Raw genomic sequence first — 15,746 nt, 5'->3', positions numbered from 1 at the left:
TCCACTTCTTCGTCTGGTGGGGGTGGAGGTGAATTATTTGGCAGAATTATGTGGCTCATTTGGATGGAGACGCTCAAAAGAAGCCCTCACTTTGCTTTCAAATCGCCAGGATCACACCTTAGATCCGAACTCCCATTGACATTGCGTTGCACTGAAATGGGTCATGGCGAATTAGCACCCGAGGTACGGAAGCTTCTCATGTGACCTGACTGCTCTGGTAGAGAAAGACTTATTTCACTATTGAAAATGGGCAGCATTCCATTAAGTTTAAGCTTGTCCCTTCCTTTGCGCCAACAAGATTTCCCGCCAAAGACCATACTAGAACTCTAAGTGAAGAGCATAATGTGGGTAAGTAGGGCAAATGTAAAGCATCTCATTTAAGGTTGGCAACACACCAGGTTAGGGAGGGATGTGTCCGTCTCTCAGTGTTTTGAGTAGAGTGACAAAAAGCCTGAGTGTGTGTGATAGAGGCTGAGGACTGTGGGGCTGGTGGGTGGGGGGGTGTATCTCTCTGTTGAGACACGTGTAATTTGGGAGTATTTCATGGTTTAGGAAATGGGGTTAGCTAGCTATCTGCTTGGCTGGGGGAGTGATGTGTGTGTGTGTGTGTGTGTGTGTGTTTCTGGTGTGTTACCGGAGAATTCCTAAGTGGGTCTAACCGGGCTAGCTGGCTGCAGGCAGCAAACTGGGTCACTGCTGAATTAAACACCGCCGCTTCTGCTTGCGCCGCCGCTGCGCCGGCGAAGGGCGGGTCAGAAATAGTCGCTGCCGCGGAGGAAGAATAAACAGCGGCTCTTAAGTGGAGAAAGAGGGGGGGGGGGAGAGAGAGAGAGGCGGGTACTGTAAAAAAAAAAAAAAAACACAAGAAGTGGCATTTCAGAAGCGTGCCTCAAACAAACAAGGCTTCTGCCGCCGAAAGGTTACGCCAAGCCTGCTATTTGAAGGCGTTGCCCGCTCCCCGCTATCATTTTGTGAGTGTGCGGCAAAAAAAAAAAAAAAAAAAATCAAGATGGCAACACATCTGAGGGTCAGCGACTACTACAAGGAGCTTGAAGAGAGATGGCGAGACAAAGAAGGAGAACGGGCGAGAGAGAGGAGGTATAGAGCCAAAAAAAAAAGAGTGCTGTTGGCTCTCGGTTATGAAGTTCCCGAGAGTTTCTTGTCAGTTTGTTTTGTCTGCGTTGAAAAAACCCCGCGCGAAGCCTTTTCTCCCAGAGTGCTCGAAGCCGCCGCCCGGTGCCAGAAAGTACAACTCTGCTGTATGTGTGTCAGCCCCCGCTGAACGATACACAAACAGCTCCCGCTCCCGCTGCTTTCGGCGAGGACAGGGCCAAAATAACAAAGAGGCGAGGGAAAGAAAGGGCGGCGCGATAAAAAAAAGAAAACAAAAATCGACAAAGATACGGCGGCAAAAACAACAGATTCGCACACACACACACACACACGCGGGACGCTTCCCTAATCCCTTAGACACTTGCAGAGAGACCGGAGAAGCCAGACTGAGGAGTAAGAGTACCAAACATTTGAATTCAGCCCTTTGTGAGGCTGCGGTCCTGCTCTTTCCGCTCTGCAGTGGTCCCAAAGCCCAACTTGCTGCATCCAGTCAGGCACACTCAAGGACAAACACACTGCCGGGGCAAGGGAATTAATATTTGATATCCAGCTCTGCGTCATGCGGTGACACAGACAGAGAGACAGGGCCACACCAGCAAGCAGATATACAGATTCAAACCCACGAATACCCCACTGCTGACACCAGACCTAGCTGCTTTGGCTGCAGTTAAACAGCAGTGAGGGGATCGCTTCATCCGGCCTCGGCCAGTTTTCATCCGGTTGGCAATCTGTTCGTCGGAAGAACGTTAGCCTGTAACGTAAACAGCCGATCGCATCAGACGACTCGGATGCGATATATATATTTCATCCACAAGCCAGATGGCAATGTGGCAATGTGTTAGCGTACATCCTAGTTAAAAGAAGAGCCTCATTTCTGGAAGGTTTCGCAGTATGGACCTGTTCAAGTCGGTGAATGGCAGATGCTAGGTTTAAGCGCGCCTTTGAACGAACACACACACACACACACACACACACACATTCAAGGCTGTTGTGGGAAAATGGAAAGTACACTGTGCCAAGGCAAAAGTGCCGCTGTCATACATAAAGCTGCTACTCTTCAGTCGACTAGTTACAAGAAGTTTGCATGCTAAAAAGCAGACTGCACTCCAACTAGACACTTGGATGTTGTTGATCTAGTTGGTGTCGAGTGAAAACCTCGACTTTTCAGGCACTAAGAAAAACAGCTTTGACCTTAGCTCGACCACTATGTAGTTTTGAGTTTGTTCAATGGGTTTTTGAAAAGGTTTCATAAGGTTTCTCAAGGCCAAGAGCGGTAGAATTTGCTCAACTCGTAGAGGAGCATGCAATCCTTCAAGTGAAGTGAAACCAGGAAAACCACTGAAATGGGATTTGCAAAGTTTTCACATGACAGCGACGATATGTAAATAGCAATCCTCATGAATTACTTTGCATGTAAGCAGTTTGTGTATAACCCTAGCTGTAACAAGCCATGCAATAAAACAACTTTTAGAAGGAAGAAAGTTAACGCAAAGTGCCGCAATATACACAGTATATATCAAATGAAAAATAACTTTTCTCTATAATCAATACAAGAGGAATAAGGCTTCTTTGGGCAACGTTGCCTCAGACTTCCAAACAGTCTTGGAAGTTTCTTTGATGCAGCCGGCCGAGCGGCATCAGTAATGAGCTGGTGGAGTTAATTGGAGAAGCCCGTCTTTGAATCCAGCGGTCTCAGGTCGCGTTCGTTGATCTCATTTAGCTGCTATATGAGCAAATGAGATACCTAGTTGCGTGATTGCTTGTAAGATGCTTTCCCGAAAGCAAGAGCGCAACGCAGCCTGGAGGTCTTTTTTTTTTTTTGGAACGCGGCCGGTGTTGTGTGATTACCAAACCTGCCGAGACGGACAGACAGCGGGGGATCCGGCTGAAACGTTTGCACCAGGCAGAGGAGCGGGCTGGATTGATTTCACAGCAGCTTGAGGAAGCACTCAGCTCCCAGCATTCAAGGCGGCGATCACACTGGGGTTGTGTGTGCGTGTGTGTGTGTGTGTGTGTGTGTGTGTGAGGGGGGTGGTGGGGGGTCTCAAGAACATAAGGTGCACTGCTCCGGAGCTTCTCGGAAAAAAATGCCGCTAAATGGTACCAATGAAACCCAGTCAGAGTGCTGTTTGTTGAGGGGGAACCAGATTACTTTTTTAAAGTGGCTACATGTTGCAGAAAGCAAAACAGCTCTCAGAACAGTTTAAGCTGTTATCACTTAGAAACCAGGCACCTGGTACCAGATATTGTTGATGTATTTGTCTGCTCCAGTTTAATGACCAGTACACAGTACAGTGGCAGGTAGGTTGGGAAGGGGCATGGAGGTGGTGATGAAAGTGATGATGTCCATATTGATGATGCAAGTTCATGAATTCATCCTATGTCCTATTACAAGTTAGAGTTAAGGTGAAGGTAACTGTTAGACATGTAATGGTGAAGGCTAAGTTGATGCAATGTCCTCACTAATGTAATAACACAAGGGCGTGTGTGTGTGTGTGTGTGTGTGTGTGTGTGTCCCATAGACGACGGCAAGCTGTCTCTGGATGAGTTCCAGGCTTTCTTCTCAGATGGCACGCTGAACGAAGAAGAGCTGGAGAAGCTGTTTCACACCATCGACTCTGATAACACCAGGTCAGCACGGCCACGCCTCAGTGTGTGTGTGTGTGTGTGTGTGTGTGTCTACGGAATGTGTATGAGTGTGTGTAGAAGCATGAAATAAATCTGCATAATTGTTTATTTCTGTGTACAGTGTGTGTGTGAGTGTGAGTGTGTGTGTGTGTGTGTGTGTGTGCACTCCACCATGACTTTTGTTTTTGATCACATCTCACTATCAATTATGGAAAAGCAGAGAGATGCATGCAGCTGTTGTTTTCCTGCTCCACAGCCTCAGCACCACACTTTTCAGTTAGTGTGTGTGTGTGTGTGTTCCTGTATGTGTTTGTGTGCATGTGTGCATGTGTGTGTGTGTGTGTGTGTGTGTGTGTGCGTGTACACACGCTTACGTAAAATGTATGTAATTTATCCCGCAGCCAGGAAATGTCACATCCACTTTTGAAAGCACTTTCTGTGGAGAACCTTTTGTTACCGAAAGCCCCCCCCCCCCCCCCCCCCGCCCCCCTTTTTTTTAACGTGACACCTTCAACATGAAAACGACAGAATAAAAAAATGACAAAGGAACAGGAGATAAAAAAGACAGAGAGACGGAAAATGATGAAAGAGGAGCGAAAAATGTGGAAAGTCAGTGTTACCTGTTTATATTACCTCTTCTCTTCCTCCTTCCATCTCTTCCATCTTCCATCTCTCTCTCTCCCACTCCCTCTCTCTCATTCCCCACCCATCCATTTTGCATCAGTCACCCCCGACCCCTCCAGAACCTCGCCACGGCTGCTGCTCCTCAGACATCTCGCTCTGATTGGCTCTCTCATTAGGAGATCAATTTATAGACCCTTTTTTAATCAGCCAATCAGCTCGTCCTAAACTGCAATCAGCAGAAGTGTGCTGACATAGGTGGGAACGGAGCAATCAAAAGCCCGGCTCCGCTAATTTACACAACGCATGAATCCTGCGGAAATAAAATGCGGCGGAGCAGAACGGGAAGCTGACCTTTATGGACGGTGTGGAATTGATTTGGGTTTAATATATAAAGACATCACTGGGCTGCAGTCATTATTGGAGATGTTTTGCTTGAAATCAGCGCGGCGACTGGACCGTGCAACCACCGCCATCCGTCCTGCGTCAGCCATCTTGGCTCCGTCCGCCCCCCCCCCCCCCCCCCCCCTCTCTATAAATCTCCCTCTATGCGGCGGGGCAGTCGGAAAAGTTTCCGCTTTCATTAGAGTTAAGTAGACTCCGCGCCGGCGTGCCAGGGACGAGGCCGCCGATTGGTCGGACGAAAAGCTGAGCTGACGGCCGTAAGCGTTTCCTGTCGGGACAGGAAGTTGATGGATGGGGAAGGCGGGGACGGAGCGGGGCAGAGACGGAGCGCTTTCCCGGTTCCGGCCATCCCTCCATCTGTCTCTTTCGCCTCTTTGTTTCCGTCCCCGTCTCCCGTCGCGCCGTTTTGCGAGATTTCTCCCTCCTCTCTCTCTCTTTTCTGCCAAGCTCTCCCTTCCCCCCTCCATCACCTCCTTCTCCTCTCTTCAATCCTTTCTCTGTCCCATCCCACCTCTTTGCCTGCCACTTGTCTCTCCATCTGTCATTCATCCCTTGCTGGCTGCGAGGAACGATTTCCTCCATCCCTCCCTGTCTCTCTTGGACTTCGTCGTCCCCCATGCGGTGAAATGGAGTGTGGGGGGGGGGGGGGGGGGGGGGCTGCATTCTGATCGGATCTCATTTTTCACACACTATACAAAGCAGGCGAATAGCTGGGAAGGAGGCAGCAAAAACTAACATTGCAGGTGTACAACCTGCAGGACTTACATGCCCCTCCCTTGGTGATGACATTTCTACCTGGCAGTGATAATGTTTCTACCCGCACCAATGACATTTCTACCATGTGTCTTTAAAAATATCTTTACAGTTTTTTACCATTGCTTTGACTCAATTATCCCAACAGAGTTTCAAAGTGCAAAACTCTTGATGCAAAATTCAACAGTCCTATATTTGGACTCAGAATCCCCATAGCAGGCAAAATAAAGTGTGTTAGTACATCATCAAAAGGTTTATCTGAGCAACGGAACATTGTATTTGTTTCTTGTTGCATTTTAATCACTGCTGCGTTTTAGAGTAAGGTGGGTGATTATCAAATCATGCCAGCAATCCAAAAAACAATTCTCACCAGAACGGAATGGTCATTTCCTAATATTTACATTATTCAAATTGCAATGATCATAAGGTTTCCTATCTTTTTTGTAATGGTCTTTTTGGAATTATGTACAGTAAGCGTTCCTTATGATATTTTGGATTTCATATAATTAGATAGATAGATAGATAGATAGATAGATAGATAGATAGATAGATAGATATAAACTTTTGATTAAATCCTGTATACCAGCACATATTCACAAAATGAATGCAATGATGTCAGATGCCAGAAAGACAAAAAGGAAGAGACTGTATAAAAACCCCAAATTTATGCAGAATGAGATAAAACCCATTCAGTGAATGTAGTTTATAGCATCAATTTACTTCTCTGTTCTGCAGAGACAAAAACTCCAAACACCAAACCATTAAATATGTTGTTTTCTATACTGAAAGCAGTGTAGTAATCAGCTTGTCTTTTAGTAGTCTTGTAGTAGTTAAGTTAAAAAGCAAATTATGTTGCAGTGCAACTTGGCAGTGGAATTGGACTTAACGAGACATGATTGAAAACACATGTTGAGTTGATTTAGTCATCTGCATGTCTAGTGATAAGCAAATTATATTCAGAGAAGGGAGCTTTGTATCTAAGCACAGCATTTTGAGTCTTAAGATAAGATTTTGGCTCTTTCACATTGAAACTCTGTTCTGAAAAATGGACCGGAGCAATCCTAAAAAAAAGAAGCTGTGACTGCAGGTGTAAATGGAGTCTTTCTGCCTCGCTCGGCCTCTCTTTTTCTGCCTCTCTCCCCCCTGTCATCAGTCTCACTTCTTCATCGCTCCGTGGCTTTATCCCCCTCGGCCGTTGGCTCGCTCCTCTTCCTTCCGCCGTATCCCTCGCCTTTCTTTTTCCTCTCCCTCCTTCCCTCCCTCTCGTTTGTTCTCGCTCTTTCTCTCAAGCAGTCAGTCAAGCAGGGAAAGTCTTCTTTATGCCAGTGAAGGATCCGCTGCCAAACGAGTCCCGATGCACTGAACTGAGGGTGAATGATGGCAGCGGATTGATTCTGATTCCTGTCAGAGTCTTGTTAGATTGCTCTCCGCTTGCCAACTCCAACTGTGTGTGTGTGTGTGTGTGTGTGTGTGTGTGTTTGCGTGAGACTGCATGCAAGAGCCTTTCCTCTGTTTCTGATCCTGCTCTTCTCCATCCTCTTCCTTCCTTCCCTTCCTTCCTTCCTTCCTTCCTTCCTTCCCTCTCTCTCCCTCTGCTGCTCCTGTCCTGTGCTGTGATAGTAATGTTGACACTAAGGAACTCTGCGGTGAGTAGACTGCCAACACACACACACACACACACACACACACACACACACCACAGACACACACCCTTTCCCCTGTCATTGCCCTCATTCTCACCCTTATCTGCTATTTAAAAGTACCTCATCAGTCGAAATGTTGAAACAATACTCAGTTTTAATCACATTCTCCCAGCCAAGCACTGCTAATTCATTTGTGTCCTGCCTCCAAAACCTGTATGAATCGAGTAATAATGTTGTAATTTGTGTGTGTGTGTGTGTGCGTGTGTGTGCGCAGACTACTTTGCCAAGCACATGGGGGACTATGAGGGAGTCCTGGCCTCGTTGGAGACTCTCAACCTTTCCATCCTCAAAGCCATGGATTTCACCAAGAAGGTAAGAAGCGTGTGTGTGTGTGTGTGATGGAGAATAAACAATTCACAGGTATTGAAGCACAGACAAACAAGAAAGCATTATTGATTTTTTTCGGTTAAGCTTTACATCACTGCCAGCTTTAGTCTCATTCCGTGTCTTGTCAGAAACTTTGAGTGGAAGCTGACTTGCCTCTTCGCTCCAATTCAATCAATTCAGTTCATCTACTGCACTCTCTGGAGACACATTCACGTCCCTCTAGGTAATCAATCATCGTGACGGTGTCAGTTTTGTGTCAGTTTTGTGTCAGATACTTGTTTCTGCAAGTCGAATTTGGGCTTGAAGCAATATGACAAGTTTTTGGGTGATTGGACCATTAAGTGATGAGAACGGACACCAGAATCATCCATGTGTCTCCGGTCGATCATTTGCTCCGGTGCTTCACGCTAACACTTTAGCTACACTGTGTTGAGATACAAGGCAAAAGAGTTAGTCGCCGACTATCACTCAACATAGTGTAGCTAAAGTGTTAGCATGGAGAACCAGAGCCAATGATCTACCAGGGACACAAGGATGATTTTGGTGTCTCCCATATTGTGTAAAACAGGATTTGCCTTGCCTCTCTGATTATAACTTTTGGACTTCCGTAACTTTGTGGCGTCACAAAGGTTCGCTCATTATCATTTTTGTAAGAAATAATAGACTAACAAAGTGTTTTTTTCAAAGCGGTTGAGCGGTTGTCATTGCTTATTACCAGAGTTTTCCCTACCTGTAGCTGCCAGGCTGCAGTGTCTCACGTTTCACTCTTGAAACGGTTAGCCAATCAGAGCAGAGGGGTCGTTAATATTAATGAGCCTTAAAGACACAGTGACAGAAACAGCCTGTTCTTGGTAAGGCTCAGAGAGATGCTGGAAAATGAACGTGTAAAAATGGATTGAGAGTGTTTTTGGTGCATGACACCACACACACAGCTTTGAATGGACCTGAAGACATAAAATAAACTGGAAAGTGGAGAATATGGGACCTTTAACAGGTAAAGTGACCAAGAGTCCAATGTCCCAAAGACATGGTGTATTCCTTTAAATGAAAATTCTCTTATAATTGCTGTTTTTTTGGCATTGTGTTTCAGTAGAAGTTGGTACCACTGGTAGCAACTGAGAGCTTTTGACTGTTTTTTTAACTGTAGTGGAGTCAAAGAGAGCCTCACAACCTGATAGTTAACATGCAAATACACTGAAACGGCAAACAGTGTGTGTTCAGGTGAGGAGAACAGGATCAGAGGAGGAAAACACTGACAGCCTGTCTACCCTGATTTATCATGTGTGCTTGTTGCATATATGGATGTGGAAGTGGTGTGTGCACAGATGTCACACGAGCCATCAAACATACAGAAGTACAGTGTGTGCATTCCCGTGGGTAGGGTGTAATGACGTGTGTGTGTGGGTGGATGTTGTGTGTGTGTGTGTGTGTGTGTGTGTGTGTGTGTGTGTGTGTGCACGGTAATATGTTAGCATGTCAAGTTTCTCCCATGTGCTGCAGTTACTGATTCCCCACCCCCATGTTTTGTTTATTATCTGCCTCTGAGCAGGTGTGTGTGTGTGTGTGTGTGTATGCGTGTGTGTGTGTGTGTGTGTGTGTGTGTGTGTGTGTGTGTGAGCACGGCCTACAGCTGGAGAACAGTAATGTGTTAGTATGCAAGTTTTTCCCATGCGCTATATATAGCAGCTGGTTCCACAGCCCCACTCCCCGTATTCATATTCATATTTTTTGTGCGTGTGTGTGTGTGTGTGTGTGTGTGTTCACATCCCCACATCCCTGTGTAGCACACTGATAGCTCTGTGTTCCTCTGTATCTCGATCCACCGGCTCTGTCTCTATCTCCGTGTTTCAGATCTCTCTTTCAGCCACGGGGCATCCAGCAGCACACACACACACACACACACACACACACATACACATACACACCTACACACACACAACGTACGCTCTCACACAACCTCTAGCTAGTACTTCTCTAATGAGCAGCCATTGTTTAATCAATCAGTCTTGTCTCTCTCTTATGCTCTCTGTCCTTCACTCACTCTCATTCATACCCTCTCTTTCTCCCTGTAACACACACACACACACACTCACACTCACTCACTCCTTTCTCTGGGCCTGTGATATGATTATGTTGTCTGTTGCGGGCAGACAACATAAGAGCTTTAGCAGTGCTGTGTAGGGACTGGACTGGTGGAAGAGCTGGAGTCAAATAGCCAGCCGCACACTGAAGCACAGCCACTGCTGACTAGTGAAATATTGATGGAGGTTGTGTGTGTGTGTGTGTGTGTGTGTGTGTGTGTGTGTGTGTGTGTGTGAGGAGGCTACAGTAGATTTTACTGCAGAGTGGGGGCCAGATTTAAACAATCTTCAAATACAGTCCAGAGTCTACGACCTCGTCAATCATTTAGCAAATAGCTATTTTTACATCTTCCATAGAGTTCTAGCATCACCACCTCCACCTCTCTTTTTTCCATCTCATGTTCATTTTCTTTCTCTGTCTTTGCTTGTTTTTCATACTCACTTTGCACTGATGGGAAGGGAATGGGAAGTGTTCAGACGAAACTAGACTAGTAGTCTGTAGCTGTTCAGTTTTAAATTGGAGTGAACTATGGTGGTTTTGGTGTAACTTCTAGACAATAAAATGTATTGCAGTGAAATCAGGACCTAAACATCTTTCTGATGTCAGTAGTTTCCAAAGCTGTCTTTCTTTCTTTCTTTCTGTCCCCCTCTATCTATCACAGCCACTTTTCTGTCCCCGTCTCTCCTTTCCATACCGCTCTCTCTATCCACTGACTTTCTCTGTCCATTACCCCCACTGCACCTCTTTTCACAAATGCACCTCTCTCTCTACCCCCACCCTTTCCCCATCTATTCCAATCTCTCCTCCCTCTCTCTCTCTCTCTGTCTCTCTCTCTGGATGACAGAAAGGCAGAGAGAGGGGAGGGGCGAGGAAACAAGAGTATCCCCACATTACATTGGGATAGCGATGTTTTAACTCATTGTTCCCGTTAAACTTTCCATTCTGTATCCGCTCTTCTCTGAATAACTGTATACAGTCTATTGTCTATTTGTCTTACATTCACCAGTGACTTTCTGGTTTCACACAGCGTCTTATAAAAGATAGATATATCAGCCGGCGCTGTATTAGCTTCAGAGATGGAAGTCATGAATGGATCAGTGATGTTTACCAGTCTTTTTTTTTCTTTTTTTCCCTCCGTTCAAGTGCCACTTTATCTCCCGTTCTTGTAATCGCCAGGCTGTTTTCATTCTTTTTTATCTCATCTCTCACCCTCCCCTCCCCGCTCCACTCTTTCATCCAGTGCATTTTCTTTTTTTGGATAGAGGCAAAGGGGGGGGGGGGTATGCAGTTTCAGCATATCGCAGCGCATCATTCATCGGTGCTGCCGTGGCGCTGTGATATACTGGGGGTGCGGTGGCGGGACGCGAGGCTCGGGTGTGTGGATAAGATCGCCCCCCCTCTTTCTGCAGCAAATGTGTTTTTCAATGTAGTTTTGATAAGCATCTTTCCTTTATCCTTTATTAGACGAGTTATATTTTAGAAGAAATTCTTGAGGCGGATTCAAAAGCAAAATGTTGCATGGCATACACTGCGAAAAATAACTGTTAGTAAGTCATTTTAGTCTCATATTCAGTCTTGTTTTTCTCCAAAATAAGAGTAAAATGTTGTGAAATTTGATAATTCCACTTATGTAAATAAATAAAGGCATTTCTGAGGCACTGATTCCACCAGTGTCAAGATAATGAAACTTCTTTAAAATTATGAAACCAAGTTGAAACCAGTGAAATCCTCTCATCCTACTTCCAGATTTTTTTTTCACTTGCTTTAAGAAATATAAGGTTTTTCCAGCCTCAATACTCATTTATACACTGAAGACTGGAAGCCGCCTCCAACATGAGGCGGATGTGAGGAGCCAGGAGAGAGAGCGTGATATTAGCTTCAGCTCTTAGAGTCCGGCGAGAATCGATTAGCTCTCCGTCCGCCTCGATGAATATTGGCACAGAGGAGAAAGAATGAGTGGAAATGGGAGGCTGACTTTGTACTCTGGAGTTAACTACTGCAGAGGAGTGTTTTTTTTTCCCAGCGCTTGGTGGGAACCCAAGGGTGGTTTGCAGAAAGATTAAAACGGCTCTCCGGATTGTTCGGGTGCAATTTATATCCGGGGCTACTGGCTGTGTAATAAAACTTGCCAAGTCCTTGCAATGTAGGAATAAAATAACCTACTGTAGGCTGCTCCTAGAATAAAACACTGCTTAGAATAGCCCATGCAATCATCTTCTTGGCCAGTTTGCAAGAATTTGTTTTCAAATGTGTGTCCCTTGAGAAAAAGTTTGAAATCCACAGCTGCCAGCTATGTGGCTTGGCTGACTAGTGAGCTGGTAGTAACCAGAGAGAGTTGATCGTCTCTGTCTGTCTCATCGTCACTCATCTCTCCCGTCACGCGCCCACAGGGACCCGCAACACACTAATAATTCATGTAAATGTGATATTTCCATTCACTTCATGCAGTATTAATTATTTTGACAGTCAAAGGTATCAATTAGGGGAAGCGGCCGTCCCTGCCGGTCTTTAAGAGGCTAATGAGATTCTGCAAATGAGCTGATCATAAAGTAATTAGTGGTGATTAATAAATTCAGGCCACCTCTGACCTTTTAATCAAGTCAGCCCCAGGTATTAAAGTGTAATTATCACTGCAATACACAGAGGGAGCAGTACAGACACATGATTATTTATAGATAATAAATTTACTGCAGCAATTAAACAGATAGATAAATGTGTTTATTCCTGAAACGCAAAAAAACGATGTACAGTTTGTCCCTGCTGTCCCTCTATAATGTTGTCACACCTGAATTCTACTCTGTTGTCAAACAAACAAACAAACAAGGTGTCAACTGTTTACTTGGCTCACAACACCCTGCAGTCCATGTCACCCTGCCATCATTTTTAGGTCTTTGCAAGTTACTATGGAGATGGTCGCCATGGAGACAGGATACTTTGGGGACAGTTGCCATGGAGACAGGTTAGGCTGGTGTCAATCTACTATACATGGAGACCGGTTGCTAAGACAACAGAGATCACTAAGTTAGATCCAACTGCACAGTGTGACATTTCGTGAAGTTTCGTGTTTGCAAGCAAATCCCAGTCATGACATCATCCAGCCTGACATGCTGTTTCTGTCTTTCTTTCTTTCTTTCTTTGTTTTTTTGAGGTTTCACACTTAGATTGGCGAGATACGACTCACTGCCAAGAGCGAGTCCCTAATTTTGTGAACAAGATCAAAGATGGCCGCCATCACTCTGTATAAACAGCCCACAAAGTTTTAGAGAAAGGCTGACAGTGAGCTATAGTTTGGACAAATAGGTTTTTGAGAAAGCCCTCCCTGGACTGCCTGCATGTCTGCTTCTTAACTGCTGGTGGCAGTTCTGAATCTCATGACTTAAACTGCACTAGAGAACAAACATATACTCACACACTTTAGCAAAATCCTCTGGGACGGGAGCGACGTGTTGAAATGTTTCAATTCTAATGTTCCTTTTAAACTATTTATCTTTTTTTTTTTTTCATGTGTCTGAAAGCTTTTATGGCACTATCAGAGTCAGAACTGGTTCCAGAAAACAATTTTAATTGGCTCTCTAGCAGGTGGAGATGAGTAACGGACGCTCCCATGAGGAGTGTGTGTGTGTGTGTGTGTATGTGTGTGTGCATGTGTGTGTGCATGTGTGTGTGTATGTGTGTGTGCGTGTGTGTGTGTGTGTTGGGGAGGAGGGGGGGGGGGGGGGGGGGGGGGGGGGGGGTGAGAGCAGAAGCAGGAGACAAAAAGAGAAGAGGAAAAGGGAGAATTCATTAAATCTCCTGTCCTGTCTGTCCTGCATAAATGCTGTCTTTAATAAGCCACTCTCATTAGCGCCTTATTTTTTCAAGCTTTCGCTGAGCAAGTGGCACACACACACACACACACACACACATACACACACTCAGTGCCAGCTGTATGGACACACACACACACAGGCACACACACATTGTCTCTCTCAAACACACAGTCTGAAATCTTGTTAAGCCTCTCTCTTTTTTTTCTGAAATCCGTTCAGGAAATTGTTTCACACCGGCGAGTGACCCTCCACGAGTGTTTTCTCCCCGACGACTCCTCTCCGTCTCCTCTTCCTCTCTCCTCTCTTTTCCTCTCTTTTCTCCTCTTTCATCTCCACTCTATTGTCTTCTTCCACCCCCCCACCCCCCCCAGCCTCCGCCACATCACACACCTCCTCCTACCCCTCCACCTCCTCCTTTTCTTCGTTAAGATTAAGGTGACGGGGATCTGTACACAATGACGGGGGGGGGGGAAAGATCGATGGGAGGGAAATGGGAAGAGGAGAAAGGGAAGGGAGGAGAAGTAAAGCGAGGAGGGGGAGGGTGGAAAGAGGATGACAGCAAGGGAAGACGCTGATGAATAAAATGGTGAATGGGAAGCCGGCGTGTGTGTGTAAAACATCTCAGCTGTTCTCAGTGAACGGGTGGGGTGTGATTGGCTCGCTTGGCATTCATTACTTATTCATGATCACTTAGGATTTAATGGGATTCGGGGTGAAGATTATGCATGTACTGTATGTTGAAGTGGTGCGGCAGAGTGTTGGACTGTATCTAGTTGTGTGTTGTTGTTGTTGTACTTGTATCCTTGAGTTTTAGACCTTCGGAGTGAGGTCATCTTGGTCGGTCCTCGTGTCTTCATGTGGTTAGTTTGGGGTTTAGGGTTAAGGTTAGAATTAAGATTGGGTTTAGGCTACAGGGTTAAGGTCAAGATTTTACAATTTGTTAATTCCTGATTTAGCAAAGCACAACTTTTCTCGACAGGAAGAAGGTAGAAATAACATCTGGAGGAGGAGGAGGAGGTTAGTGCCAGAGTTCAGTCCTTGGCGTTCCTCTGATCACAACAACCTAGTGACACATATAGAGAGTATCCACATGTATCACTAATTAGTCTGAACCCAACCGGCTCCCTCAGCCTCTAGAACCCGGTGACCAGGGTTACCGTTGCCCCCGGCAACCGAGGAGCAGGCCGCCGGACGTTGAAGGAGAAAGGGAGACAAAAGTAAAGTTAGAAAAGGGGACTCAAGGATGGAGAGAGGTCAGGGAGGGCTGGGAAGTTAGGGCAAGGAGAGCGTTGCGGAAAGGGCAACAAGGCCGAGGGGAGAGGCGGTTACGGGCAGGTGGCGCACCGGGATGGGACCGGACTGACAAAACAGGCAGAGGTAGGAGGAGAGAAGAGGGGAAAGGAACGAGGGAAGAAAACAAAGAGGTGAAGGAAAAGGGCGAATGGAAGGGAGGGGAGATAAGGAGAGATGAGGCAAGACTGTGAAATGCGGGCGGGAGAGGCACAGAGGTCAGGCGGGGGGGGGGGCAGAGGGGAGCGAGGTGAGAGATGCAGCTATACATCTTTGTCCTGGACGCCATGGCTGTCTGAGGGGCAGAGGCAGAAACAGCAGCAGGTGATATTTCACCTCTGTAAAACATTTCATCTCAGCATAAAATACCATTTCCAATACATTTTGGCACATATGTAAATGACTCTATAGGTGTGTTTACCTGTAAGCAGGTCTGTCACTGGCTTCCAATGGGATGAAAGTGGGATGACGCCTTTAATTTTCCCTGTTTGTGGTTATTGATGAAAGAGAATTGAAAAAGATGCCAGAGCGTTGGTGGTGCAGACACATTTTAGAGGCACCTTAGTGAGATATTAGTGATGCTTTAAAGGGTTTTGGTAATTACCACGCTTATGTTTATGTAATCTCCTACAGATAATAGAAGAAGAATAGTTTCATTTCAAAGATTTCACATGCACAAAGCCTAGAGACAATTTTTTTAATAATATAGATCTTGATGAAACAAAATTTGAGCCCAATATTAGAGTTAATCACCATCAGCGAAACCAGCTCTACTGTTTTTCTTTTTTCTTTTTCCATTTACGCTTTATTTTTTCAGATAGTCTCACTTAGATGGAGGTCATGAGAGCAAAAAAATATTGATAAAATTGACAAAGAAAATGCACAACAAAATTCACCCACCCATTCCAGCAAAGTCAACAACATGCATTATGAAATATAAAAAATAAAAATAAAAATACAAAATCGAGCAATTGAGCAATCAAAAACATCATTGAAAATGTAAGATAGCATTGCT

General features: G+C 45.5%; 1 protein-coding gene across 1 annotated transcript in view; it reads left to right on the top strand.

The window, feature by feature from the left end:
• The window catches only part of necab2 (N-terminal EF-hand calcium binding protein 2), a 98,685-nt gene that overhangs the window by 33,069 nt on the left and 49,870 nt on the right, over positions 1–15,746 (top strand). The window contains exons 3-5 of the mRNA XM_071524212.1: positions 3,636–3,744; positions 7,141–7,166; positions 7,438–7,535. Of these exons, the coding sequence (XP_071380313.1) occupies positions 3,636–3,744; positions 7,141–7,166; positions 7,438–7,535 (233 nt within the window). The remainder of the gene's footprint in view (positions 1–3,635; positions 3,745–7,140; positions 7,167–7,437; positions 7,536–15,746) is intronic.

This window comes from Centroberyx affinis, unplaced genomic scaffold, assembly GCF_046629955.1.
Source record: "Centroberyx affinis isolate AG114_WGS23_722 - 3 ecotype Tasmania unplaced genomic scaffold, CSIRO-AGI_Caff_v1 ptg000103l_1, whole genome shotgun sequence".
Classification (NCBI taxonomy): domain Eukaryota; kingdom Metazoa; phylum Chordata; class Actinopteri; order Beryciformes; family Berycidae; genus Centroberyx; species Centroberyx affinis.
Note: the sequence above shows the minus strand (reverse complement) of the source record. Positions and strands in the feature narration are given on the sequence as shown.